Genomic DNA, 26,720 nt, shown 5'->3' on the forward strand with positions numbered 1-26,720 from the left:
CCCAGAGATCATGAAAGGCTTTGTTCCAGGGAGGGGAGGAAGCGAAGGCAACACTCTCCCCAAACGTAAAATACCACACTGCCCTCAAAGGGCCTTTCCACTTCCAATCGCCTTTTGAAAGGTAAAGGTGAAAAAGAAAACCGGGACACCGCGAGAGGGCTGGCGCACAAATGGGCAGGGGAGGAGCGTGTGTGTGTCTCTCAGCCTGGAGGCAAGACCCGCCCCTTTCCCGCCCCGGGACACGCCCCCCAGACACGCCCCTTTCCCGCAGCCGCGGCCGGGCGCAGCCCACTGCGGCTGCGCAGAGCCGGGGCGGGGGCGGGGCGAGCGCGCGCGCGCGAGGGGCGGGAACGCGGAAGCGGCTGCGGCGCGGGGCGCGGGCGCGGGGGGCGGGGCCGGGGGCGCGGGCGCGGGCGCGCGGGGCAGACAGGTGCGGGGGGCGGCCGTGCGGGCCGGGGGGCGGCGGCGGCGGCGGCCCGGTGGCGAGTCCGAGCCGCGGCGGCGATGCTGGAGACCCTGCGCGAGCGGCTGCTGAGCGTGCAGCAGGATTTCACCTCCGGGTGGGTATCTGCTGGGGGGACGGAAAGGGGGCCGGGACGGCGGGGGGCCGAGGACCCCCCCACCCCCTACCTCAGGGTGCGCCGCTCCCCCCCGCCCCCCACGGGCTTGCCCACCCCGGGGTGCACCGCCCGCCCCTAGTCTTCGCTCGGGGCGGAAGAAAGTAGCGAACTTTCCCGAGTCGGCGCGGCGGCAACAAAGTAACTTAGATCGGGGCGGGCTGCGAGGCTCCCCGGGACACGTTGGGGCGCGGGGGAAGCCCTCCGGGGACCCCCAGGGGCCGGCTGGGGGAAAGGAGTCATGTTAGAGGCCAGCACGACTCCCCGTTTCCGCCTCGCGCCGGGCCGGCGCCCCCCTCGGCCGCCTCCGGGACACCTGCTCGCGCCCCCTGCAGCCCGCGCTGCCCTTGGCCGCGCCGTGCAGCCGGGCTTTTGCCTTTCGGGGGGCTCTACCTCTGCCCCCCACCCCACCCCAGAGCTTTCCCGAGGGCGCCCTGGGGCAGGATAGAGCCCGCGGCGCTGTCCAGACTCGCATCACCCGGCTCCCAAAAATGGGCTTTGAACCTCCCGGACGCCCCCCAGGTCGCACCCGCCCAGGACGCCTCCTGCCTCGGGTGGCGTTTGCGCGATTCTGCCCAAGGGGACCCTCAGGTGCAGGCGAGCCAAGCAGAGCCTGGGCACACACTGGCGCCAGGCTACGGGGCCTTATTACTTTTCTGCGACTTAACTCGGAACTTTTGGCCTCGGTGCCCACGGCTTTCCAGGAGCGGAAGATGTTTGAAAGATGCTCCTGCATCTCACAGGGATGCCGAGGGTCCGTGAGGCCCACGTGTTAAACTCGCGCGATGCCCTGAATGTTAGGGCCGCTAACTGGAAGCGTTTTCAAACTGCCTAAGGACTATAAACAAAGGGGTTCGTCTCTTTTTGCCAGTAGTGTGCTGAGTAGAAAACGAGCAAATCCTTGAGTGCTTCCCACAGGCAGGTACAACGTTTTGGAAAGCTTTGGCTTGTTTTTAATTAAGGATTTTAATGATAGGGCCGGGGCATCAACCCACCGGGTAAGGCGCATGCCCGGCACGCGGCCGATTCACCTTTGCTCGAATTAGGGCTTGAAGCCGAGGACACCATCGCTAACCTGTTAGCAAGAGCTTCTGCATTTGGTCCCCAAGTACCTTTAGGTGTGATTTCTGAGTGCAGAGCCAGGAGTAAGCCCCAAGCATAGCACGGCAGGGTGCACCCTTCCGCACCTCCCTCACCAGATTATTAATTACGGGGTCAGAGAGGTGGCTCAGTCAGTTAGCTGCAGCACATGCTCAGCGTGCAAGAGGCCTGGGTTTGAATTCCTGGTGTTGTGTGATCTCCTTAGCGTTGAGCTGGGAATGACCTCTGAGCACCAGGGTGCCCCCCATATCAATTGTAGATACTTTAGGGATCATTTGTTGGTGGTGTTGCTGCATGCTTGCATATGTCCCCCTTTAGAATTTACAACATAACTTCAGTGTGTAAATTGTATTGAGAGATTTTGGTATGCTGGTGGGATGGTCCATATGTCACATGAGAATGGGCAGAGGCAAAGTGTCCCCGATTATCATTCGGGGACATCCCTGATGGCCTCACAGTCCCTTATCCGCCAGGTAGGTAACTGAGTCACGTGATTGCCTTAGAACCTATTCAACTCTCGATTTTTGCTTAAGGTTAAAATTCTGGGCATCACTGAGTGTGATCCAACCCCCCCATCCTTCAAAAGAAAAATCTACCTGAGGTTTTCTGTGGGGGGCCCAGCTGTCCATGGAGTTATACAGCTCTGGACACAAAGCCCCCCCAATTTTGGGTTTAGTTGGGTAGAGCGTTGGGGGAATCTTTGAAACCGGTTTCACTCCTTGAAGCTTCCACAAGCGGGGGCTCTTTTGAGGTCCAGCACGCTGAAGGGGTTTTCAGTCTGATTAGACACTTGGGTGGCTACTGGCCAGTCCAAGACACTCTGCTGACAAACCATTGGACTCTTTGAGTCTGGGCCACTAACCTGCCTACCTGCGGAGATTCCATCTAAGGGGTGGCTGACAACTGGCAGCTTAGACTCTAAAATTTGCTCCTTCAAGTGCAGAAATTTCTACGCAATTCTTACCAGGGAACGGCCCCCCGACTCCATTTCAGTTGGCATTTCTAGATGCTTCTGGAAAGCAGCCCGTTTGAGTATGTGCTGCTGCGTTCCGGCGCTCCTGGTGGTGGTCAGCAGGACTCTGCCCAGCCTCTCGGAGCTCTTCTGATCATTTGCAGCGTCCAAAAATTCTGATGAATTCTGGTTTTATCTAGGCAAGTCTACTTTTTAAAAAATCAGAAGTAAATAGGATTATTCTCAGACAAAACAATGTCCCGTGGGTAATTGAAGTCTGTCTGATGAACTGTAGTTTCTGTGTATCTTTCAAGCTTAGAAAAAAAATGCAGTGTAGTGTAACACCAAGCCGGGACTGGGGTGGTCTGCGGGGGACCCAGCTCTCCACGGACTTTTGATTTTTCTTATATTTTATTTATAACAATTATGTCAACATTTGAGCTTACTTTCATAAGTGGGTGACCATGAGACTGATTCTGGGGGGCATTCATTTAAAAAAAATTTAAAAATAAGATACACAGTTACAAGGTCATTTGTTACAGTTCACGATTGGGTTTCAGTCATATAATGTTCTGACACCCATTAGTTCACCAGTGTACATTTCCCACCATCACCAATGTCCCCAGTTTCCCTCCGCCCCCCCCCCACGCAGGCGCTCTCCCTCTCTCTCTCTCTCTCTCTGCCTCATTCTTTAAAAAACACATTTTTTATATCCAGGTGACATTGTCTGTCAAGGCCGTACATATTTATATGCTTTAGGAATGCAGTGTGGCCACATCACATGCACCAGCAAAGTGCCAGCAGCCTCCGCCACTGTGCATAGGACCCTTCATCTCGGTGCCCCTCAACCCCCTCTTTAGAACCCTCTGGCACCAGCTCAGAGCCTAAGGGCTTATTTTCCTTAGCCAGTGTCTGCTGCCTCGTTTTGTTTCCCACATGTGAATGAAGCACATTGACGTAAGTCTCTTTCTCCTGCTGTGCTTGGCATAACACCAGCCCCTCTCATTCCCTGTGTGTTGCAGCAAAAGGCAGGTTCATCTTCCTTCCTGCTGAGTAGTATTCCATTGTGTGCACGTCCCACGGCTTATTCAGACTCAGTGGCGTTTCCAGATCTCCCCTCTCGGAAACAGCGCTGCGATGAGCGTGTGTCTCGGAGACACGTAGTGGTGGTGGGTCTGTTTGAATTAGTGGCTTTGGTGCTTGGTTTGGACGCTGACGAGGGGAATCGCCAGCATTCGTGTTTCAGATGTTCCCCTTCCTGGCTTCCTGTCCGTGTGTGCTAACCAGGGCTCCAGGCCGCGTGTGGTCATGGCGCTTGCCGGGGGTTCACATCAGATTTCATCCTTGCACACTTACTTGGCTGCTGTGCTTGTTGGGGGTGGGACCCACTACTTTGGTTGTGAGGCTTATGCTCATGTTCACGGGGAGTCCCAGGGGTCGTACTCGTTTCCTTGTGTTCACACACATTCTGGTTGCAGTGTTCGCTGAGGGGTGGGCTGCACCCTTACTTGTGGCACTCACATATTCTCGCCAGGGGCTGTAATGCTGGCCTCGGTGCTCACACGTCATCTTAGTTGCAGGAATCGCCTCTCCTCTGGCTATAGTTTACCTCTGGTGGCAGTGCTCCCACACTCTTGACTACAGTGCTCCCACACCCCTGACTCCAGTGCTCCCACACCCCTTACTCCAGTGCTCCCACACCCCTGACTGCAGTGCTCCCACATCCCTCACTGCAGTGCTCTCACGCCCTTGATGGCAGTGCTCACACTCCAGTGAGGAGAAACACCATTTTATTTGCCTGTTGGCTCTCCGATTGTCTTCTTTGGAGAAGTGTCTGTTCGGCTCCCCTCTTCGTTTGCTGGTGATGTTGTCTGTCCTTTCTGTTGGTGAGTTTGGGGAGTTCCTTATGTAACTCGGGTATTAGCCGTCTGTCAGAAGCGTGGCGTGGTGTTCCAATCTTTTGCTCCTCTCAGTAGGGGGTCTTGTTTTCGTGATCATTTTTTTCCCCATAGTATAGAGGGTTCTTAGTGTGATGCTAAAAAAAAAATTTTTTTTTTAAATTAATACTTGTTTCTGATTGTTTATGTTTGCTTTTGCTTTCCATGCCAAGAGGGCGATCTCATCAAAGAGCCACTGAATGGGGCTGGAGAGATAGCACAGTGAGTAGGGCGTTTGCCTTGCACGCGGCCGACCCGGGTTCTAATCCCAGCATCCCATATGGTCCCCTGAGCACTGCCAGGGGTAATTCCTGAGTGAAGAGCCAGGAGTAACTCCTGTGCATCGCCGGGTGTGACCCAAAAACCAAAAAGAAAGAAAGAAAGAAAGAAAGAAAGAAAGAGAGAGAGAGAGAGAGAGAGAGAGAGAGAGAGAGAGAGAGAGAGAGAGAGAGAGACACTGAAAGCAGTGTCATGGGATATTTTGCCTGCACCTTCTCCGGTGCGCTCTATGTCTTGGGTCTAACATCTGTCTTTAATTCACTCTGAGTTAACTCTTTGTGCTTGCTGTAGTGTCCAGTTTCACTCGACACATGTGGCTATCGAGTTTTCCCGATGCCATTTGTTGGAGAGACTTTCTTTGTTTTATGCTCCGGGCCCCTTTGTCATACATCCACTGTCCACATACGGCGGGTTTATTTTTGGGTTCTCAGTTCTCCCCCCATAGGTCTAATTGATTTTTTGTCAGAACCACTCTTTTTATGACAGTAGCTTTATAAGTCAAGAAATGCTATGCCTCTCACCGTTTTTCTTTTTTTGTCTGTTTTGTTTTTTTTTTGGCTCTTCAGGGAGTTTTATGGTTCTATACAAATTTCAGTCTTATTTGCTGTGTCCATTCGGATGTTGTTAGGGATTACTTTGATGTGCGTGGTGCTTTTGGATAGAATGTTAATTCTTCAGTTCTTGAGCATGCAATATATTTTCCTTTTGTATTCCATTTCTTTAAACAGTGACTTCATAGTTTTTGATGTATGTCTTTCACTTCCTTTGTTGAGTGGGCCCCATTCTTTCCCGTAAGTGAATTCTACTTTGATGCAACTTATCAGAAGTATTGGTTCTGGGGGCTGGAGCAATAGTTCACGTTAGTACTATTTGGTACCCGGCCAACTCAGGTTCCCTCTCCATCATCCCAGAGGGTCTCCAGAGCACGGCCAGGAGTGATCCCAGAGTACAGCCAGGCGTAAGCCCTGAGCACTGCAGCCCATGATCCCAAGCGAAAACAAAACAAAAAGAAGTGTTGGTTCTTTTTGGAGAGTTCACAAAGAACATCCAGTGTTTAGGCCCTGGCTTGAGCTCTGCAGGAAGTTCTGGCTTTGCAGAAGCAGAAGCACACACTTCATATCCTCTGAGGTGTGTGCTTTTTTGGTTTCTCACGCAGTTATGACCAAAGTTCCTTAGGATTAAAGAATTCCAGTATGCAAAGCCCCTTATGTTATCTGAACATCAAATTTACTGAAGAGTTGCAATAGCCACCCATTTCCTGTTTGTCTTGCTCTGGGTTCCTGGATAGGAGTAGATAACCTCGCCTGTTATCACTGGATATTTCCCCCTCCCGGAGCCCCAGCTCTCACTCTCCTGCCTTGGACTTTTAAAACCCGTTTAAAGGAGATGGTCTAATCATGTAAATTTGCATTTTGTAATATGGCGAGGTTTTCTTTGAAATGTTGACTCTTGACAGAATTACTCGACCTTGTAAGTAGATAAGGAAAAACAAATATCGGGCAGGAACAATGGAACAATGGTGTGGTAGGGAGAGCGTTTGTCTTGCACACCGCAGATCTGGGTTGGATCTGCAGCACCCGCTATGGTCCCCAAGTCTACCAGGAACGATCCCTGAGCACAGAGCCAGGAGTAAACCCTGAGCACCTCCAGATGTGGCCCCTAGAACGACAACAACCACAAAAGTCCGTTTTAAGTTTGGTTTAATAAATATTGGCTGAGTTTGGGGCTGGAGAAATAATACTGACCCAGGTTCAATACCCAGTACCCAGTAGGGTCCCCCGAGTACCGCCAGGAGTGATCCCTGAGCACGCACGCCTGGCTGTGGTGGTGGCACATGTCCAGTGCCTGGTGCTCACTGAGGCTTGCCTGTCAGGTTGCACTACAGCCACAGAGTGGAGGCCAGGGTTGTGTTTCTTTATTTGTGCGTGCTCGCGTGCTTGCCAGGGTGCCTGCTCTTTCCTTCCCGGGCTTCCCGCCTTCTGGCTGAGGTGCTTGCTAGCGGGTGCGGTGCTGCTCACTGTCTTTCAGCTGAAGTGTGTGCCGGGGATCGTACTCTTCATTGGGTGCTTGCACACACCTCGTGGTGGTGCAGCTGGAAGCTGCTTGCTGTGGTGCCGGGGACATCCGGTAACAGGTGCGAGGATCATATCCTGCTCCTGGGCCACATACGTGGCGTGTGGGAGCCCCGGGTTTCTCCCCCCCCCCCACCTGGTGCTGTGTGTTTGTCTGAGCACACCTGGGAGCAGCCCTGAGCCCCACGCTGGGATTGGCCCCAAGCTGGGTGGGGCTCTGAAGGGAAAGAGATGCTTTTAGAGGCATTTTGGACAAGAAGAGTAGAAAGAGGTTTGCTATGAATTCCTCTGTTCATGGTGTCTTATATATAGTAAACATTCAAATATTTCTTATCTAAAGAGGTGCTTGATTTTTGTGTATAAAAAAAAATAAAAAAGCTTCCGGCTGAAGAGATACTACAGTGGGTAAAGTACTTGCCTTACACATGACTGACCTGGGTTTGATCCCCACATCCCATATGACCACTTGGGCACCGCCAGGAGTGATCCCTGAGTGCAGAGCCAGGAGTAATCCCTGACCACTGCCAGGCATGGCTCAAAATAAAAATTAGCTCAGTGGGGCAAGAGAGATAGGCCAGTGGACTGTTGTGTAGGCTTTGTGTACAGTTGGCCAGTGACTGACCTTGAGCACCTCATGGTCCCACATCCATGGCAAGGTGGGGGATGGGGAAGGGGGGGGAGAGAGAGAGAGAGACAGAGAGAGAGACAGAGAGCTTATCCAACATAAAATGTTAATTGTGGTTAAATATATTTTTTATACTTATTAAATTACAGGCTGAAGACTTTAAGTGACAAATCAAAAGACGCTAAAGTAAAAAGTAAACCCAGGTAAGTGTGTGCTATTTCATTTACAACTAATTAAGTTTTATGCTAGTTTTGGCTCCAGTCATAACAGTATAGCTGCTTCAGTGGGTTGAATTTTTCTGACTGCAGAATAATTTATTGATTCTAAATTTTGCAACATGGGATATTTTTCTGATAAAGTTATAAAATGGTTAAAAGGTGGTAGGATATTCTTGTTTTACTCTGACAGCCAGTGGCTATTGAGGGGGAAAAATTAATCATTTGTGTTTGCACGGGTCTTGCATTATTTAAAGCAATTTAATTAATAAAATAGTTCTGCCAAGCTCATCTCCTTAGTTATGTTACCTACTTTTGTTGTAAACCCCACAGCATTGTGTAATTTTTTTCATTTTTAAAATAAAAAGTGAACAAGTTTCACTTTGAATCTAGAGATTATGAGCGCTTTAAAAAAATTATTGATACAGATTCAGTGCAGTCCCTATAGGGATACTATGTCATTTTCCAAAGAAGTAGACCAAACATTCCTGAACATTAAACCCCCATGGATAACCAATGCAATCCTTGGGAAAAAAAGAAGATGGGAGGCATCACATTCCCCAACTTCAAACTGTACCACATAGTGGTAGTAATTAAAGCAGCATGGCATTGGAATAAAAACAGACCCGTAGACCGGTGGAATAGAGTTGAATATCCTGACACAGACCCCCAAATGTATGATCACTTAATCTTTGATAAAAGAGCAGGAAATATAAAGTGGAGCAAGGAAAGCCTCTTCTTCAACAAGTGCTGCTGGGAAAACTGGGCAGCTCCATGTGAAAAAATGACCTCAAACCTGTTTCTAACACCTTGCGCAGAAGTCAGATCAAAGCAGATTAAAAGTATCAGCAGCGGACCTGAGTCCATAAGGTACGTGGAAGAAAACATGGGCAAAACCCTCCATGACCTTGAAGCAAAGAGCATCTTCAAAGATGAAACACCCTGACCAAGCAAATGGAAGCAAAGTTAAACAAGTGAAACTACATTAAACTGAGATACAAAGGTGTCTGAGATACAAAGACGGTCCATGGAATGGGAAGAATTATTTACTCAGTACTCATCTGATCAAGGGTTAATATCACAATTATATAAGGTACTGGTAAAACTTTACAAGAAGAAAACATCCTACCCCATCAAAAAATAGGGAGAAGAAATAAATAGAAACTTCCTCAGAGGAGAAATTCGTATGGCAAAAAAGCATATGGAAAAATGTCCTACCTCACTAATCATCAGGGAGATGCAAATCCACGCAATTAGATATCTCACACCACAGAGACTGGCACGCATCCAAAAGAACAAAAGCAACGAGTGTTGGCACAGATGCAGGAGAAAGGCACTCTCCTTCATTGTTGGTGGGAATGTTGAGTGGTCTAGACTTCTTGGAAAATAATATGGACATTCCTCAAAAAAACTAGAAATTGAGTTCCCACTTGACCCAGCAATACCACTCCTGGGAATATGTCCTGGGGGCCCAAAAACATACGGCAGAAACATCACTTGCATTACTATGTTCATTGCAGCACCATTCATACTAGCCAGAATCTGGAAACAACCTGAGTGCCTGAGAAAAGATGATTGGACAAAGAAACTATGGTACATCTACACAAAAGCATACTGTGCAGCCATAGGAAAAATTAAGTCATGAAACGGATGGACACTGAGAGTATCATGCTGAGTGAAATGAGTCAAAAGGAGAGGGATAGATAGAGAATGACTGCACTCATTTATGTGGGCTATAAAAGATAATAGTATGAGACTAATATCCAAGACCAGGGAAAACGGGGGCCAGGAGGACTGGCCAGTGGTTGGAAGCTTGTCACAAGAGCGTCTGGGGAGTAAAGGGCAGTTAGAATGGAGAATGGACCAATATGACAATAATTGTTGAAAATGATCATTTTGGACAGGAACTTAGTATTGAAAGTAGGTGAAGAGAATTACCTAATAACCTTTTAATATCTGTATCGCAAACCATAACGCCCAAAAAGAAAGGGAGGCAGCAGGCAGGTGGGGGGGGGGAAGGAGAGAGAGAGAGAGAGAGAGAGAGCTGCCTCACTCTAGCTTAATATATTGAAGGTTGATAATATATAGCAGTATGTTTTAAAGTTAATATATTTCTCTAAAAGTTATGATAATTACTGTTTAGTGATTTAAAGTATTAATACTATAATTGACAGTGTCAAATTTTTGTAACTTTTTTTCAGTTGGCCCTAATCAGAAATGATTTTAATAAGTGTTTCTTTTGATAGGACTGTTCCATATTTGCCAAAGTATACTGCTGGATTAGAATTACTTAGTAGGTAAGTGGTTTCATTTATAAAAAGTTAACGATATTTCATTGTAAAAATGCTTTTAATTCTACAAATTAAAATTTTATAGATTGAAAATAACAACTAGGGGACTTAAACCTGAAAGCTTTGTAACTTTCCACATGGTGATTCAATAAAAGAATAAATTTAAAAAAAAAAAAACAAGGGGCTGGGGCAATAGCACAGTGGGTAGGGCGTTTGCCTTGCACCCGGCCGACCCGGGTTCGAATCCCAGCATCCCATATGGTCCCCTGAGCACCGCCAGGGGTAATTCTTGAGTGCAAAGCCAGGAGTAACCCCTGTGCATCGCCAGGCGTGACCCCCCCAAATAAAAGCAAAAATAACAACTAGGGCCAGAGTGATAGTACAGTGGGTAGATGTTTGCCTTGCATGCGGCTGACCTGGGTTTGATTCCCGGCATCCCATATGGTCCCCCAAGCACCGCCCGGAGTAATTCCTGAGTGCAGAGCCAGGAGTAACCCGTAAGCATTGCCGGATGTGACCCAAAAAGAAAAAAACAACAACTAGATTTTAGCTTAAATAGTCACTGAGAATGATTTACTTGCTGGCTTCTCTGAGGACCTGTAACATTCTGCTGATCAGTGCAGAGACCGTGCAGGCCAGGCACAGATTCATCACTGTCGTATTTTCTAGTCAATGCTTTTATTCTGTGTTTCATTATGTTGCAAGAAAATTGTGAATTTGCATCGTCAGTAATTTTATTTCCTTACATCACTTCTTCTCTGATTCTTTCCTGCTGACGTGCAGACTGATACTCATCAGTGCCTTTCCTTTTTAGTGGGGGGGGGGGGTGGGGAGGGACGGGGGGCACACCTGGTGGTGCTCAGGGCCCACTCCTGACTCTGTGCTCAGGGGTCCCTTCCGGAAGTCCCGGGGAAGCATATGCCAGTCCTGAGCTGGGGTCAGCCAGGTGCAAGATGCATTTGACCCCTGTGCCTTTCTCCACTCTGCCTTCTGAGTTTCCTTTTTCCGTGGCCGTTAGGGGGTGTGCCTGGAGGTGCTTAGGGGTTTCTAGGGCCTGTGGTTAGGGGTGACTCCTGGTGGTGCTTGGGGGACCATATGCGATGGCAGAAATTCACGTTGGGGTCGAGTGCGTGCAAGGAGCCTTAGCTCCTGTCCTGTCTCTCTGGTCTTAAGCAAGTACAAAAAGCAACGCAAGTTTTATATATATATATATTTTTTTTGCTTTTTGGGTCACACCCAGAGATGCACAGGGGTTACTCCTGGCTCATGCACTCAGGAATTACTCCTGGCAGTGCTCGGGGGACCATATGGGATGCTGGGATTCGAACTTGGGTCTGCTGCGTGCAAGGCAAACGCCCTACCCGCTGTGCTATCACTCCAGCCCCCAGCAACGCAAGTTTTATACGAAACCTTCGCAGGGCTGGCGAGACAGTGCAGGGATAGTGTGCTTACACTGCACACAGCCGACCTTGGCTTGATATCATACGTGTTCCCCTGAGCATTGCCGAGAGTGAGCCCTGAGCACAGCTGGGTGTGACCCCTCCCCCCCACCAAAAAACAAACCAAAATCCAAATATACGTGCATCAGAAAACCCTCCCTGTGCCTGTATTGTCCAGATGCCTTTTTGTTTATTCAGGCTCTAAATTCTGACCTATCACGTGCTCCAGAAAGAAGAGCAACTAAGGTCGTTTGGGTGCTTTGCCAGACACTTGACTCCAACATGTTCCCACCCAGTGAAGCAAAGAACGTTTTTTAAAATGCCGGTTCCAGTGTGGTAGCATTTAACGCTCTTTAACGTTCACATGAAACCTGAAAAGGATGTAAGTCTGAATTTTAGCTTCTTGGAATTCCCTCCAGGTCCAGTGTGGCTTTTCAGGCTGCGTTGCCTAGATCCCAGTTCTGCATCCTTACTTTCATCCCGACTGCTAATTCTCCCCTACTCCGGGAGCCCTTCCCTCTGGCCTCAGGGTACCACCACTTCCTAAGGCACACGCTGCCGCAACAGCCCATCATTATTACTGATTCACAGATTTATGAATTTTTCCCTTTTACTTATGTTAATTGGCTTTTCACCATTCCATTACACTCAGAGGAGCGACTTTGTAAGATGTCTGCTTATCTTGAAAGTTTGGAACTTGGGGGCAGGAGCGATAGCACAGCAGGGAGGGTGTTTGCTTTGCTGACCCGGGTTCAATCCCCAGCATCCCATATGGTCCCCTGAGCACCGCCAGAAATAATTCCTGAGTGCAGAGCCAGGAGTAACCCCCGAGCATTGCTGGGTATAACCCCCAGAAGCCAAATAAATAAGTAAAATGAAAAATAAAAAATTCGTTACTCTTCTAAAAAAACAAAAAAGTTTGGAACTTTAGGTGCCAGAGACATAGTAGTGGGGTTCAGGCACTTGCAGTGAATGTGGATGACCCTGGTTCGATCCCTGGCACATATGATCTGAGCATGGGAAGCTACCCCTGATCACAGAAGGGCACAAACCCTGAGCACACCCTTTAAAAGCATATAAATAAATGACCTGTGGAGTTAAATTTTTATAACACCCTAAGGTGTGCAGCCAGACTGAGCAGAAGGCTCAGGGGTGTCTCACGTGCCCCGTTTGCAAACCTCTCGAGCCCCGTGCCCTAACGCACGCCTCCCCTTGGCGTCGGATCTCCGGGCGCTTGATAGGGAGGTGTGTGCTCTCGTGGGTGAGCGGAGGGCTCTGGAGACGTTAAGTCTGCTCGGTCCCGTTGGTGTTTGTGTTCAGGTCCTTCCCTTCCCTCTGTCCCGTCTGACCCTTGGCCCCATCATGGACGGCAGGGTATGGAATCTCCGTTTGGAGAACCCCGTTCTGTCACTCTGACACGTTGCGTGCACGGGCCAGGCTGCAGAGCCCGCGGTGGCAGTCCCCCCAAGCCCCCTGGACGGGGCAGGAGGAAGCCCCTGGAGGGAGGGTGTGTAGGTAGAGCTGTGTGAAAGAGACAGGACAGACCTGCACTCTGGGAGTCTCCGCAGGGCCAAGACTCTCGTTACTGCAGTCAGGCTTGGACTCAATACCCGAGGAAGAAAGGGGGAACCATGGATGAGCAGCTCTCGGGGGGATTTCCCATGCACGCCCACGAGCCGGCGAACGGGGTGCTCTGGTTCCTCATCTCCTGCTGGCTGGCTGGTGGCTTGCTCCCTGGTCCCTGGCAAGAGACACTGCCAGCCAGGTGGGGCAGCCTGTCTGCAGAGGGAGGGGGTGTGGCTGCTGGGAAGCCGGGGGGCCCCTGCCCGGGGGGCTGCCCACCGCTTTTCTGCCTGCTCCAAGTCTCAGGGGCTCACCCTTGCCCCAGCTGTTCCCCGCACCGTCCCTGCCATGCCCCACTGTTCCTCTCTCCAGTTCTCTCAGTAATTGCTTCCTGTGCGTTGAGGATCCTGCACAAAACCAGGAATGAACCCTGTGAAGCCATCTCCGGACCTCAGAAACGAGGTTTATCCGCCGTTGCCCCACTCATGTCCTTGTTTCTAAACAAGGAGCTAGTCCAGGGTCTCTTTCAGCATCTCCCATCTGGAGCAGCCACCGGGTCCTTCGTGTCCTTGACACGTGGAAGAGTAGTGGCAGGAAAGCCCCCCAGTTTGGGGCTCCTGCTCTTTCTCCTTATGGAATCCAGGCAACTGCCCTTTTGGTCTGCAGTACCCAGAGAGTACTGTGTTCTCAGTCTGCCCTTCAGTAGGCTCTTGATACTGTTATCTCGCTTGGTCATACTGATGATTTGGTTAGGGAAGTGTTGGAAGTGTTGGCAGCTTTCTCCATTCTTGGTACTATTTCTCCCTGGCTCTGAGCTCAGGGATCACTCTTGACAGTGCTCAGAGGACCATGGTGCTGGGGATCGAACACTGGTCGGCCATATCCAAGGCAGGCGCCCTACCCAACTGTGCTATTGCTCCGGCCCCACCGAGTGATACTTTAAGATGATGTAAAGATCTTGTTTCTTCAGTCACTGTGAACTCATTGATACTTGTTTTATTCTTTGAGTTATATAGCCCATCACTACCGTTTTTAATTTTTTTCGTTTAGATTGTCCCAGGCAATTGAGTTTTATTTAGTTGTTCCACTGGGAGCATCCTTAGGTTGACTTAATCCCTTTATGCTTTGTACTCATTTTTGTTATATTTTGGTTTGGGGACCTTACCCCGAAGTGTTTGGGGGTTACTCCTCACTCTGTTACCAGGAGTAATCAGGTCCTGACTCTGTCATCAGGAGTAATCAGGGGTCACTCCCGACAGTGCTTGGGAGACCATATGTGGTAGTAGGGTGTTGGGGAACAGTTTCCCCCCAACGAACTCGGACATGTTGCTCACCGGGTCCGGGCAGACTCGGGGCCAAGGATGACGGGTGCACAGAGACACACCCTCTGGGAGCAGCTGATGGCTGCTTTGTTGCCAAATACACACGTATTTTGTAGAGGGTCTCGGCTTACAGGAAAGTCCAATCCCATGAAGTTGAGCATGGTTGGCCTGTCCCCTCTCCAGCTCTGCTTTGCCCCGGCCCAATCCCAGTCAAGGCTAGATGACGCAGTCAGGATGACTTGACGGTTTCTGTGTCTAGGCCTCATGTGAGTAGGGGGTAGAGGGAGGCTCAAGGCCGAGCACCTGGTGCTGGCTGACACCTTGTTCTTGCCAACTTTGCCCAGATACTCCCTCTTTCGAGGCTTTGCTTCTGGGCCACTTTGCAAGGGCAGGTCTTATCTGCTCCAGTGCCTGTCACCATGCGCCACAGTGAGGCTCAAACAGGGGGCACCCGTGTGCATGGCAAGTGTCTCAACCCCTGTCCTGTATCTCTGAACCATTGGGTTGGGGCTGAACCATTATCTGGTGGTTGTCAGGGTTTACTCCTGGCTCTGTGCTCAGGAGTTACTCATGGTGGTGCTCAGAAGACCATATGAGGTGCCAGGGATCAAACCTGGATTGGCCCTTACAGAACAAGTGCCTCCCCCCTGCACTGTCTCCTAGTCTATTTGCTCTGGTCTCTAGTCTCTTCTCCTACCCTGTTCTCTCTCTTTCCCCCTCCCTCCCTCCCTCCCTCCCTCTCTCTCTGTTTCTCTTTCTCTCTCATATTTTTTGGCCACACCTGGTGACGCTCAGGACTTACTCCTGGTTCTGTACTGAGGAATCACTCCTGGTGGGCTCGGGGGTCCACCAAGAGTATTGCAGAAAAAAAAAAAAAGAAACCAGGTCGACTGCGTGCAAGGCAAATGCCCAACCCTCGCATTATCGCTCTGGCCCCATCTTGTTCTCATTTTTCAGTTTTTCTTCACAGCATACCTGGATGTTCCATGTTTACTTTTCTCATTTTCTCTCTTTAAAGGGGCCACTTGACAGTTGAAAGGGCCTGTGATGGGCCGCCGGCTGGGCCGGGCCGGGTGGGCAGCCCCGGGAGGCTCTGGGCGCTGAGCTCAGCCCTGTGTCGGGCTCTCTCCCGCTGTGCTCTGTTCCAGCAGCAGAGTGTGTGGTTTTCACGAGTGTTTGCCTTGCGTTTTGAGTTCCTTTGTTGTTTTTCTCAGATATGAAGATACCTGGGCCGCCCTTCACAGAAGAGCCAAGGAATGCGCAAGTGCCGGGGAGGTAAGGGATGGGTTCGCCTTACCCTTCCGGGGAGAACACCATTCCGCAACATCAGATACCGGGTCTTTAAGAAATTGTAACTCAGAGTCTTTTATCGAATTTCCGAAACTGAATTTAGTGGTTAACTAGGAAACTCCCTAACAAACGCACCATCTCATAATCTCTCAGTTAAGTCATCGAGTAAGAGTTTATGGTTAGATTTTTATGATTATGGTCTGTTAATTAGAAGTTTGTAGCTTTGGGGAACGTAGAGATAGGAGAGCAGGCAGGGTACTTAACTCAGTATGCGTGCAACCAACCTGGGTTTGATCTTGGTACTCCATATAGTCCCCTGAGCCCTGCCAGGAGAGATTCCTGAGCACAGAGCCACGAGTAACCCGTGAGCATCACCAGATGTCCCAACAAAACAAAACAAAAGTTTACAGCTTTTATTTATTTATTTATTTACTTTTAGCTTTTTGTGTCGCACCCGGCAATGCACAGGGGTTACTCCTGGCTTTGCACTCAGGAACTACTTCTGGCAGTGCTCAGGGGACCATACGGGATGCTGGGAATCGAACCCAGGTCGGTCGTGTGCAAGGCAAACACCCTACCCACTGTTTTATCTCTGCAGCCCCCTACAGCTTTTATTTTTTAAGTCACACATATTTGATCCTTCTAGTTGCAATGCCTTGTGATTGTGTCTGAGGCCTTCGGAGTATATGTAAATTAAGGATTTTCTTTCTGTCCACTACAACCTCCTTATTCTGGTAAGAATTTGATTGTCCTACCCCATCTAAAATTATTCATTTTCTTAGAAAAGTTTCAGAGGTCATCGTAATTCATGTAGAAAAGCAAGCTTTTTTTAGCACTATATGTAGAGTTTTAATGTGTAAAGATTCATTATTCAAGATCAGATACGCTGTTATCGATGTTAATTTTTCTAAAACTGCTCCATGAATCTAGTTAAATTAGAATTTTAAATTAATTGACTTGCTTTACCATTTACCAAAATTAGTGAAATTGAATAGCTGCATGGAATATAATAATACATGTGATGAAATTTAAACATTAATGATTCTCATAGAAATTACTAAGACGATGGATGTAGGTTTCTGACAAAAAGCACGCTTTTGTGCAACCTTATAGCAATAAAACACTCTAATATTGCATAGATTAAAAATGTTAATGCATTAAGCTCATTAAAAATTAAGGGATAATCGTGAAACAGGAGTGCTACCCCAGTGAAGGGAGCACATAGCTTTATGCAGGAGACCCAGATTCAATTCCCAGCACCCTGTAGTCTCTGAGTACTGCCAGGAACAATTCCTGAGCACAAAACCAGGAGTATCCCCTGAATCCTGAGCACTGCCAGGTGTGGTATCGAATACCAAAAGGAAAAGAAAGGTAAATTTTTTTTTTTTTTTTCTTTTTGGGTCACACCTGGCGATGCACAGGGGTTACTCCTGGCTCTGCACTCAGGAATTACCCCTGGCCGTGCTCAGGGGACCATATGGGATGCTGGGATTTGAACCCGGGTCGGCTGCATGCAAGGCAAACACCCTACCCGCTGTGCTATCTCTCCAGCCCCAAGAAAGGTAAATTTTATTATTATTATTATTATTACTATTATTATTATTATTATTTTGCTTTGGGGAGTCACACCTGGTGATGCACAAGAGTTACTCCTGGCTCTGCACTCAGGAATTATTCCTGACAGTGCTCAGGGAATCATATGGGATGCTGGGAATCGAACCCGGGTCAGCCGCGTTAAAGGCCGCGTTAAAGCCCTACCCGCTGTGCTATCGCTCCAGCCCCACGAAAGGTAAATTTTAAAGGTCCAAAAAATGAATAAGAAATTTCAAGTTACGGTAGATAAAAACAACAACAATGTATTGTGAGCAACTTTATAAATGAAAAGCAAAACAAAAGTCCATGAAGACTTGGATGGATAGTTTAGGGGTGGAGTGTGAAGTATAGTGTAGGGGTGATGACATTCCTTGTCTCTCATCAACCCAGGTCAGTCCCTGGCGCTGCAAACGCTTCCCTGAGCATGAACAGGGACCAGTCCTGAGCCTTGCTGGGTGTGGCCCAGCCCCCTCCTCCCCAGACATGGAGACTGGGGTTAGATACTAAAATCAAGGCTTTTGAGAGATAGGAGCCTCTGCGGGTAACTGAGTCGAAGACTCCCGTGGTTATTTCTTGCATCTTTGAGGTAGCCGTATCCCTAAGCCAAGAACAAAAAGGAGAAGAGCAAAGAGGGCTGGAGCGATAGCACAGCAGGTGTGGCACTTGCTTTGCACGGAGCCAGCTGGGGCTCAACCCCTGGCGCCTCAGAGCATCCCTGGAGCACTGCTAGGAGTGGTTCCTGAGCACCGCTAGGAGTGCTACCTGAGCATAGAGCCGGGAGTAAGCCCCGAGCACAGCCAGGTGTGGCCCAGAAACAGGAAAAGAAAAGCTATATATAGCAAAGGGGAGCAACAAGAAAAATGCTCCGTTCTCATAACAACATGGAATAAATATAGATAACTTTCTAGATTCGTTACCATGGTTTTGGCCCTCGCATAAACATGAGTTCTGATTTATACCTCTAGCCTGGTCCAGGAACTAGCAAATAAAGGAACCATGGGTGACTGTTCTTTGGCACCCAATCAGGCATATCCTACGTGGATAAAAGTTTGTAACTCTGAGCCTCTGAAGATCCCCAGAGGTTAATTTCCCTGTTGTGTTCTCCAGAACACTTACTATCAGAAATTCAAGAGTCACTGGACCAAGAGGAAAGATTCCTACTGACAATAACTTTGACTATTGCTCTCTTGGATTAAAAAGTGTTAAATAAGATTTCACAGAAATCTTTTACAGAGATGAAAGACTGGTAAATTCATTAGGATGGACTAATATATAGCTAGTGGTAATTGGGTCCCTGTGTTTCCCCAGGGGGCACTGGAAAAATAAGTGTGTGTATATGTTTGTGTACATATATACACATATATGCATATATATATATACTTACCTGCACAGATATGTATATGTGTATTAGACTATCAAATGTGGCTTTAAAAGTCATCAAATTTTAAAAAAATAATCAAAAATTTTTAAATGTAATAAAATTAATAACTGGGTTGGAGTGATGGCACAGCAGGTAGGGCGTTTGCCTTGCACTTGGCCAACCTGGGTTCAATTCCCAGCATCCCAAATGGTCCCCCGAGCGCCGCCAGAAGCAATTTCTCAATGCAGAGCCAGGAGTAACCCCTGTGCATCGCCAGGTGTGACCCAAAAAGCAAAAAAATCAAAACAAAATAAAATTAATAACTGAAAGGGTTGCAACTAGCAATTATATACAACTGTAAAGACGAGTGAAGTAGAAGATCAAACTGCTTAGCTAGGAAGGTTCTCTGAGGTATAAAAATGGAAAATATGAAGTAGTAAATTCAGAATAGAGATCAAAATCTTTAGGATAAACAAAGAATTACTAGTGTTGGACATTGATCTGAAAATTTTTGATCTGAAAAATTTTAGTTTTATTTGTGTCCGTTTCATTTTTAACTAAAATGGTTATTTTTAAAAGAGGGCTTGAGTGGGAGATAATGAAGGAGAACATAGAAACTGAGGATTTTCAGAAATAGGTAAATCCTTAAGTGTAAAAAGTGCCAGAGACAGAATAGTTTCCCACTCCTAGACATCTCAGGCTGAAGCTGGAGATCACCAGACAAGAAGGTGTCACATCAATTAAAAGAGAAACATCATATTTTTTGTCCACACCTGGGGATGTTCTTAAGCACATTTCTCAACCGGTTTTCAGGAATGAGGCCTAAGTAAGACATTCTCAGATAAAAATAGAGTTTTCTATCAAGAAGTAACAATACAGAATCTATCATGACTAGTACAGGATAAAGGAAAATGATCTGAAAGATTTACCTAAGATATAGGAAGGAATATTGAGCAAAAAAATATGGTCAAAACACTTATAAATTTAAGTAGGTGTTTAGAGAGCATCTAGATAAACAATATGTTCATTTTTGTGGGATTAAATTCTAATTTGTGGAACATAAGATGATAGAACAAACATATGAGTAAACCAGCAGTACGTAATTCGGAAAGCAAGCTAGCGGACTCCAAGCGTCCTGCAACCCTCTGGTTCCTTACGTGGCTTATGAGGTACTCAGTGGAAGACTTAAAGTTTAACGTGGAGACAAAAATCCAAAGATAATCATGAAAGCGTAGAAATGTTACCTATCTTTCAAATCAGATGAATAAGAAAGGAGAATATTGAGACATAACTCAGAGACTACAAGGAGGGCCCGAGAGACAGCTCAGCAGGCTTCGTGCACGCGCTACCCGTAGGAGGGCCCGTGGGGGACCCCCCAGCACTCTGAAAAGATTAGGAAACTTTAGAGCTTGCTGAAGCTTGGGTGGAATTGGTGGGAATCAGGCTAAGTGAAGTGAGTCGGGAAGGAAAAAACCACAGAAGATGATCTCACTCCTGTGCTGAGTAAAAGAAAGAAAAGTGAGGCACTAGACAGTCTCAGGGGGGAACAAATCTGAGATCCGGTCAATAGATCAGATGGGTGGAGGAGGCGGTGCGGAATGAGATCTCGGCTTACAGGGGAGGGCGGGAGGGGGGGCGTTATTCTCTCTGGTGGTGGGTGTTGTATAATAGCACAAAACCCTGGGCTTTGGTGATGCAAAAAATATTGGAATTAAAACTTTTTGGGGTCATACCCGGCGATGCTCAGGGGTTACTCCTGACTCTGCACTCAGGCATTACTCCTGGCGGTGCTCAGGGAACCATATAGGATGCTGGGGATCAAACCTGGGTTGGCTGCGTGCAAGACAAACACCCTCCCCACTGTGCTATCGCTCCAGCCTCTAAAAATTAACTTTTAAAAAGGATTTGGAAAGTGGATCAGCATCCCACTGTCCATTCCCATCCATCCCCACCACTTAGCAAGTTCAGTTTGGCTTTTTTTTTTAGCTGTTTATTTATTATGCTTATGAGACATCCAATAATTTGCAGACCTTAAATAAAGTTTCAGTCGTGTGACGGTGCCACACCCGGCGCTGGTTGTCGGGTCTCAGCTTCCCATTCCTAAAACATAGCAGGGTTATGAATCACGCTGCGTAAATAAAATGGAACAAGGACAGGAATTTGGAATGAGACTGGAATACACCTAAAAGAAAAAAAAATGAAACATGATTAAGACAAGTAAATACACTCGAATATAAAATATAATAGGTGGGAATATAATTATAATATAAATATAATATAAATATAAATATAATAGGAGGGAAATTACAGGAGTTAGGGTACCAGCCTTGGTGTGACCATCCCAGTTCAGTCCCCAGTACCACATGGTCCCCTGACTTGCTGGGTGTGGCCCAGAGCCCCTGAGCACTGCTGAGGTGGTCCCTGGCACATCCTTAGAGCCTCGCATTGAACTGCTGGCCCCTGCTGGATGTTGCCAGAAAGGACCCTTGGACTCCATGAGAATTGCTTGGAAGGACCCAAAAAATAACATAATAGAAAGAAAGAGTGTCTGCATAATTCTATGACAAATTAAAAAATTAAGTGACAGAGCTAGATAGTACAGCGGGTAGAGCGCTTGCCTTGCACATGGCCGACCAGGGTTTGATCCCTGACCCCCCATGTGGTCTGCTGAGCACCACCAGAGGCGAACCCTGAGCTCAGAGCCAGGAGTAAGCCCTGAGGACCCTGGCCTGGCCCCCAAACCAAGCCAAATCAAAACGAAAAAATAAATGACAGAGAAATGTTTACTCGGGCAATTCTAGAAGAAATACAAATCCCAAGTAACTTTTCTAACCACTAAATAAGTTGTATTAGTGTTGTTAAAAAAATCTTTCCTTGGGGGTAGGGCATTTGCTTTGCATGCGGCCGGCCCTGGTTCGATCCCCAGCATCCCATAGGGTCCCCTGAGCACTGCCAGGAGTAATTCCTGAGTACAGAGCCAGGAGTAACCCCTGAGCATTGCTGGGTGTGACCCAAAAAGAAAAAAAAAATCTTTCCTCTTACCATGCTTACCCAACAGAGTTGTTTTTGGAAGTCATGTGAATTAACTCTGCACAGAGTAAGATCCTCTTATCAGCTGTTTTGTAAGCCAGCTGTGGTCTGCTTTCCTTCAGTCACTTAACCTCAGTTCCCACCATAAGGAATTTCGGAGTGAAGCACAATCAGTTTGTCTTGCTGCTTAAACTTGATTCTCTAGTGTTAGAACTGATATTTATTTATTTATTTATTTATTTATTTATCAGTATTGTTTGCTTGGAGGTAGAAACACAGGCCTTCTGGAGAGAGACTGCTCCATATCATTAAGCAAAGTTAATGTTCAGGCTCCCCTCCCCAGCGCCCACCCCCTGCAGCTTTCAGTTTTCTCTTTCCTTCCCTGCACTCCTCTGGTACTCCTGGAATACAGTCACCAGAGTCCCGAGGGCATGGGCTTAAGTGTCAGACACCCTGGGATTGAATGCAGCTCCACCATGGGCCTTGGAAATGTGCCACGGCCTTACAGTATCTCAGTTTCTTCACCTGTGAAGTGGAGGCAGTAATTTCATGTAGTTTATGAGGTTGCTGTGCGGTATAAACCGGTGGTTTCAGCCCCCAGTCCGCAGAGTAGGGTTGGGCTGCTGGTAGAGGAAGGTGGAAGCCCCGGGTTAACCTACCTGTTCACAGCAGCTGGGCAGGTCTGCAGAGCAGGTACCTGCCCACAGGTGTGAAGAGGTGGAGGAATGCTGTTTTTGGTTTTTGTTTTCTTGCTTTTTGGGTCACACCCAGTGGTGCTCTGGGGTGACTCCTCACCCTGCACTCAGGATTACTCCTGGCGGTCCTTGGGAGACCATATGGGATGCCAGGGATTGAACTCGGGTTGGCCACGTGCAAGGCAAACACCCTCCCCGCTGTACTATTGCTCCGGCCCAGGGATGCTGTTTTGAATACAATAACACATGTAAATTGCTTAGCACTTGGTATGGCATATTGAAAACGATCTTATTATTATTACTAGAGATAATGCGGTGATTTCTGAAAATGATACCTTATTTTGTTGTATTTGAAGGGATCTTTCCTGTCCTGTTGGGACCCCAGGGCCTTACCTTATGTCAGGCCCAGCGTGAGGGTTCAGTGCTGGAGGCCATGAAGACCACACCTGGCAGTGCCGAGGGGCCGGGTGGTGCTGGGGGTCAAGCTAGGGGCCTTGTGCGTGACAGGCTCGCACTCCACCCATTTAGGCTACCTTTCTGGCCCCTACAATACTGTTTTATTTTTTAACTGTTTTATTTTGGCTTGGGGGCTATGCCCAGCCGTGCTCAGGCTTTCCTCCTGCCTCTGGCTCCTGGATGGGCTCAGGGGACCCTCTGTGATGCTGTGGATGAAGGCAGGCATCTTACCTCCTGGACTTGCTCTCCAGCTCCCCAGAACGACATTTTCATATATTGCTGTAGGCTTTCTTTACCACATCCTATATTATAAATTAAGACAATGGTTTCCGATTTTGCAGGAGCATTCAACTGGTTTAGCTTAAAAGAAATTAATTTTAGTAAGAAAATTCAAGTGAAACATACCACGATCTAACATTTTTTTTCCCTAAAATTCTCACATGAGTAAGCCAAGATGCCAGACTGCTTAACATTCTCTTGAACAGCTATGCCGTGGCCCATGGCAAATACGTTAGCTGTTCTCAAACGGGATTTGTGATGTAAGAATTAGAGAGTTTTCTTTTAAAGAATTTTGAAATGAAAGCGAAGAGAATTCAGCTGTCAGGATAAAACACAAAGAGGGCGAGATTTTCCTCTCAGTTTTCTTCGACACCGCCCCTCGAGTGCCTGAAATCGGGCCCGGCAGGTAGTAGCGTAGTGCCAGAAGTCGGATGACTGTTCTGAATGGATTCCACAGACGCAGGTTTGTAAAATATAATACAGCAGTACCTGCTACCACTGCTCAGGTTTTTTTTTTTTTTTTTGGCTTTTTGGGTCACACCCAGCAATGCTCAGGGGTTACTCCTGGCTCTGCACTCAGAAATGACTCCTGGCGGTGCTTGGGGGAATGTATGGGATGCCGGGGATTGAACCCAGGTCAGCTGCGTGCAAGGCAAACGCCCTCCCTGCTGTACTGTCACTCTGGCCCCTGCTCAGGATTTTTAAAACTACACTATGGATATCTATACAGCCTTTAATAATAGACTTGTTTTGGGAGAGGAGACACCCAGTGGTGCTCAGTAGGTAATAACTGACTCAGTGCTTGGGGGCAGGCGGGGGTGGGGGGTCATTCCTGGCTGTCCTCAGGAGACCCGGATTGAACCCGGGCGTGTACCTGAGCACTCTGCAGTGGGCGAAGTGTGCATGATTAATGAGAAATGAGTGCAGTCTGATGCCGCCACGCTGCCCCCAGCTCAGTTGCAGCGAACACGTGAGGGAGGACGTGGGTATCCGTCTGGCAGAGGCGGAGAGGCCTCGGGAAGCTCCTGCAGCAGACTGGGGAAAGCAGCGTGTCACCTGGCCACCCACTGCCGAAGCTAACGCTTTCATTGGAAAGACTGAATCTCTACAGTGTTAAAAATGTAGGGGGGGAAAAAACCCCATTTCGCCCCCATATACTAATAATTATAGATCTTGGGCTGAAGAGATGGTACAGGGAGTAGGGCACTTGCCTTGCATGTGGCCGACTCGGGTTCAATCCCTGGAATTCCGTATGGTCTTCCAAGATCTGCCATGTGTGATTCCTGAGTGCAGAGCCAAGAATGAGGAGGGGCCCCTGAGCATTGTGGGTGTGACCCCCAAAAAAATACTTTAAAAAAATCAGCTAAAAAATCAGCTAAACGTAGAAAAAAAATCTTGCTCCATATACTAATGATTTTAAATCTGAGAGGTTTTTTTTTTATTTGCATGTGTTTTAAAAATGCTTTTTATATAGTGGATTTTCCAACTTTTATTTTCCAACCGCATTGTGGGTGTGACCCCACCTAAAATACTAAAATTGATATATATATATATGTGTATGTGTGTGTATATATATATATACATATATATATAAACTAAAAGTAGAACAAAAGCCATCTTGTTCCATATACTAATGATTTTACATCTTACAGGGTCTTTTTCTGATTTGCATGTAGCATTCAAATGTGTTTTATATAGTGGATTTTCCAACTTTTTTTATATAGGACGCGGGTATCTTTCCCAGGCCTTGCTTCGTTTTGGGGGGTATTTTCAAAAGTGACCTCTATTTGCTCCTTCTAAGTCTTAATTCTAGGCCCTGGATGCACCTTCCAGATTAAAACCAAAACAAAACCGTCTGGGAAAAGCTAGTGTCTATCATTTTCTTCACAGTCTTCAGGAAATGAAGTCAGAATTAGTTTAGACTAACCTAGTGTCTCTCAACCCTGCTATTAGGAACACTTGACATCCGAATGCCCTTTATTTTGTTAAATTCTTTTCTCTTTTTTTTCTGGAATCGGGCAACAATTCCTTCATAGAGAGTGCCACCTACCTTTTTGTACTAAATATCTGCGTGTAAATCGAACAACAAGATAGTCCGAATGCACTGGGGAACCTTTCTGTCGAGAGAATTTATTTTGTAAAATAATTACCTGTTAATTATCTTTTAGTTTTGGGGTGTTTTTTTTCTTCTAGATTTGGGTTTCCAAACACAGGGCTGACTTAAACATAGGGTGTACTTAGGAGTGATTTCTGAGGTCAATTCGGGGGTTATGATATTCAAGCAGTAATTTCAGGTTTTCCGCGCCGACTGTTTTGCTGCTTATTCCTGAGAAGCAAAACCGTGTCGGTCTTCTTCTGAGTGCCCCGTTGTCCGTCCTCAGGGGAAGGGTTTTGGAAGGAAACACTGACTTGTTCCCACCGGGCTGGCTGTCATTTCTTCCTGCCTGAACTCTGGTTTCCCTGCCCCCCCCTCCCGCCCCCGTGTCTTGCCCAGCTGGTGGACAGCGAGGTGGTCATGCTCTCGGCGCACTGGGAGAGGAGGAAGGCCAGTCTCTCCGAGCTCCTCGAGCAGCTGCGACAGCTCCCGGGCCTGCTGGCGGATCTGGAGTCCCTGACCAGGAGTCTGAGTGAGTCTCACGTTTGTCCCCACGCCCTTCCTCAGGACCGCACAAGGCACCCCCCACAGGCTCCGAGGCCACTTTAAAGTCTCGGCGCCTCGTGTGTGTTTGGGGGTTTGGGGCGGGGGTTGGGGGGTGGATAGTGAGTTCTAATGAATCCCGTCTTTCGATTGCCCCCGGATCCGACAGAAATCTATTTAAAGCGTAGCCATGTGTTCGTTTGAAAATAACACCATGACATTTTTCTGCCTCGCTTTGGTTCAGAGCGTGTGTTCCGAGTTTGCCGGATTCCGAAAGCCACGGCAGGTCGCACTAGGGTGCTGTTTCTGGGTAGCAGTGTAGACAGAAGAAGGTGTGGACTTGACCCTGCCGGAAGGAGGTGCTCCGAGAGCTGTGGCTGGGTGAGATTGGGTGTGCTCGGTGCGAGTTTAGGGGGAGAGAGAGGTCAGGGTTTCAAGGGTTTGCCTTGTATGTGGCTGACCCCAATTCACCAGCCCGGCAGAATGGCCCTCGAGCACCACCAGGAGAGTCACCCTAAGCACAGAGCCTGGAGTCAGCCCTGAGCACTGCTCGCTGGGCCCCACCCCTCAGAAAAGTAAGCTTTTTTCCATTCCCAAACTGGTAAGAGATCAGACTAATCCAGTGAAAGGATTTCTCAACGCGTATGCAGTAGAACTGGCTATATTTTTGTTGTTTCCATTGGAATGCATTATGCTTGATTTCTTGTCGGTCACCTCTGGCTGGGAGTTAAGGCTGACTCCCAGCTCTGAGCCCTGCTTGCTGTACAGCTCTCCGACCCTAGGCTTTGTTTCTTAGTACATTGATTGACGGGGCCACGTCTTAGGATAATATTATGGCTGACGGTTTTCTAACCAAGCTTAAAAGAGTAGAGTCAGGAACTCTTTCCATGGAGGATAAGCTGCTAATATTATAGGCAAGAAAGTAAGGATACTCTGTGCTTTTTTGTTTTTCAGTATTGCCTTTTC

At 47.8% G+C, this 26,720-nt stretch overlaps 1 protein-coding gene across 2 annotated transcripts in view; it reads left to right on the top strand.

Moving 5' to 3' along the window:
• Window positions 1-398: 398 nt before the first annotated feature.
• DTNBP1 (dystrobrevin binding protein 1) overlaps window positions 399-26,720 on the top strand; it is a 95,934-nt gene continuing 69,612 nt past the window's right edge. Inside the window, exons 1-5 of one of the 2 annotated variants that reach the window (XM_055129561.1) lie at window positions 399-560; window positions 7,733-7,786; window positions 10,045-10,095; window positions 15,628-15,688; window positions 25,611-25,743. In XM_055129561.1, the coding sequence (XP_054985536.1) occupies window positions 505-560; window positions 7,733-7,786; window positions 10,045-10,095; window positions 15,628-15,688; window positions 25,611-25,743 (355 nt within the window). In that variant the 5' untranslated portion in view covers window positions 399-504. The remainder of the gene's footprint in view (window positions 561-7,732; window positions 7,787-10,044; window positions 10,096-15,627; window positions 15,689-25,610; window positions 25,744-26,720) is intronic. The other variant, XM_055129562.1, reaches the window with a different exon arrangement.

This window comes from Sorex araneus, chromosome 2 (genome assembly GCF_027595985.1).
Source record: "Sorex araneus isolate mSorAra2 chromosome 2, mSorAra2.pri, whole genome shotgun sequence".
Taxonomy (NCBI): domain Eukaryota; kingdom Metazoa; phylum Chordata; class Mammalia; order Eulipotyphla; family Soricidae; genus Sorex; species Sorex araneus.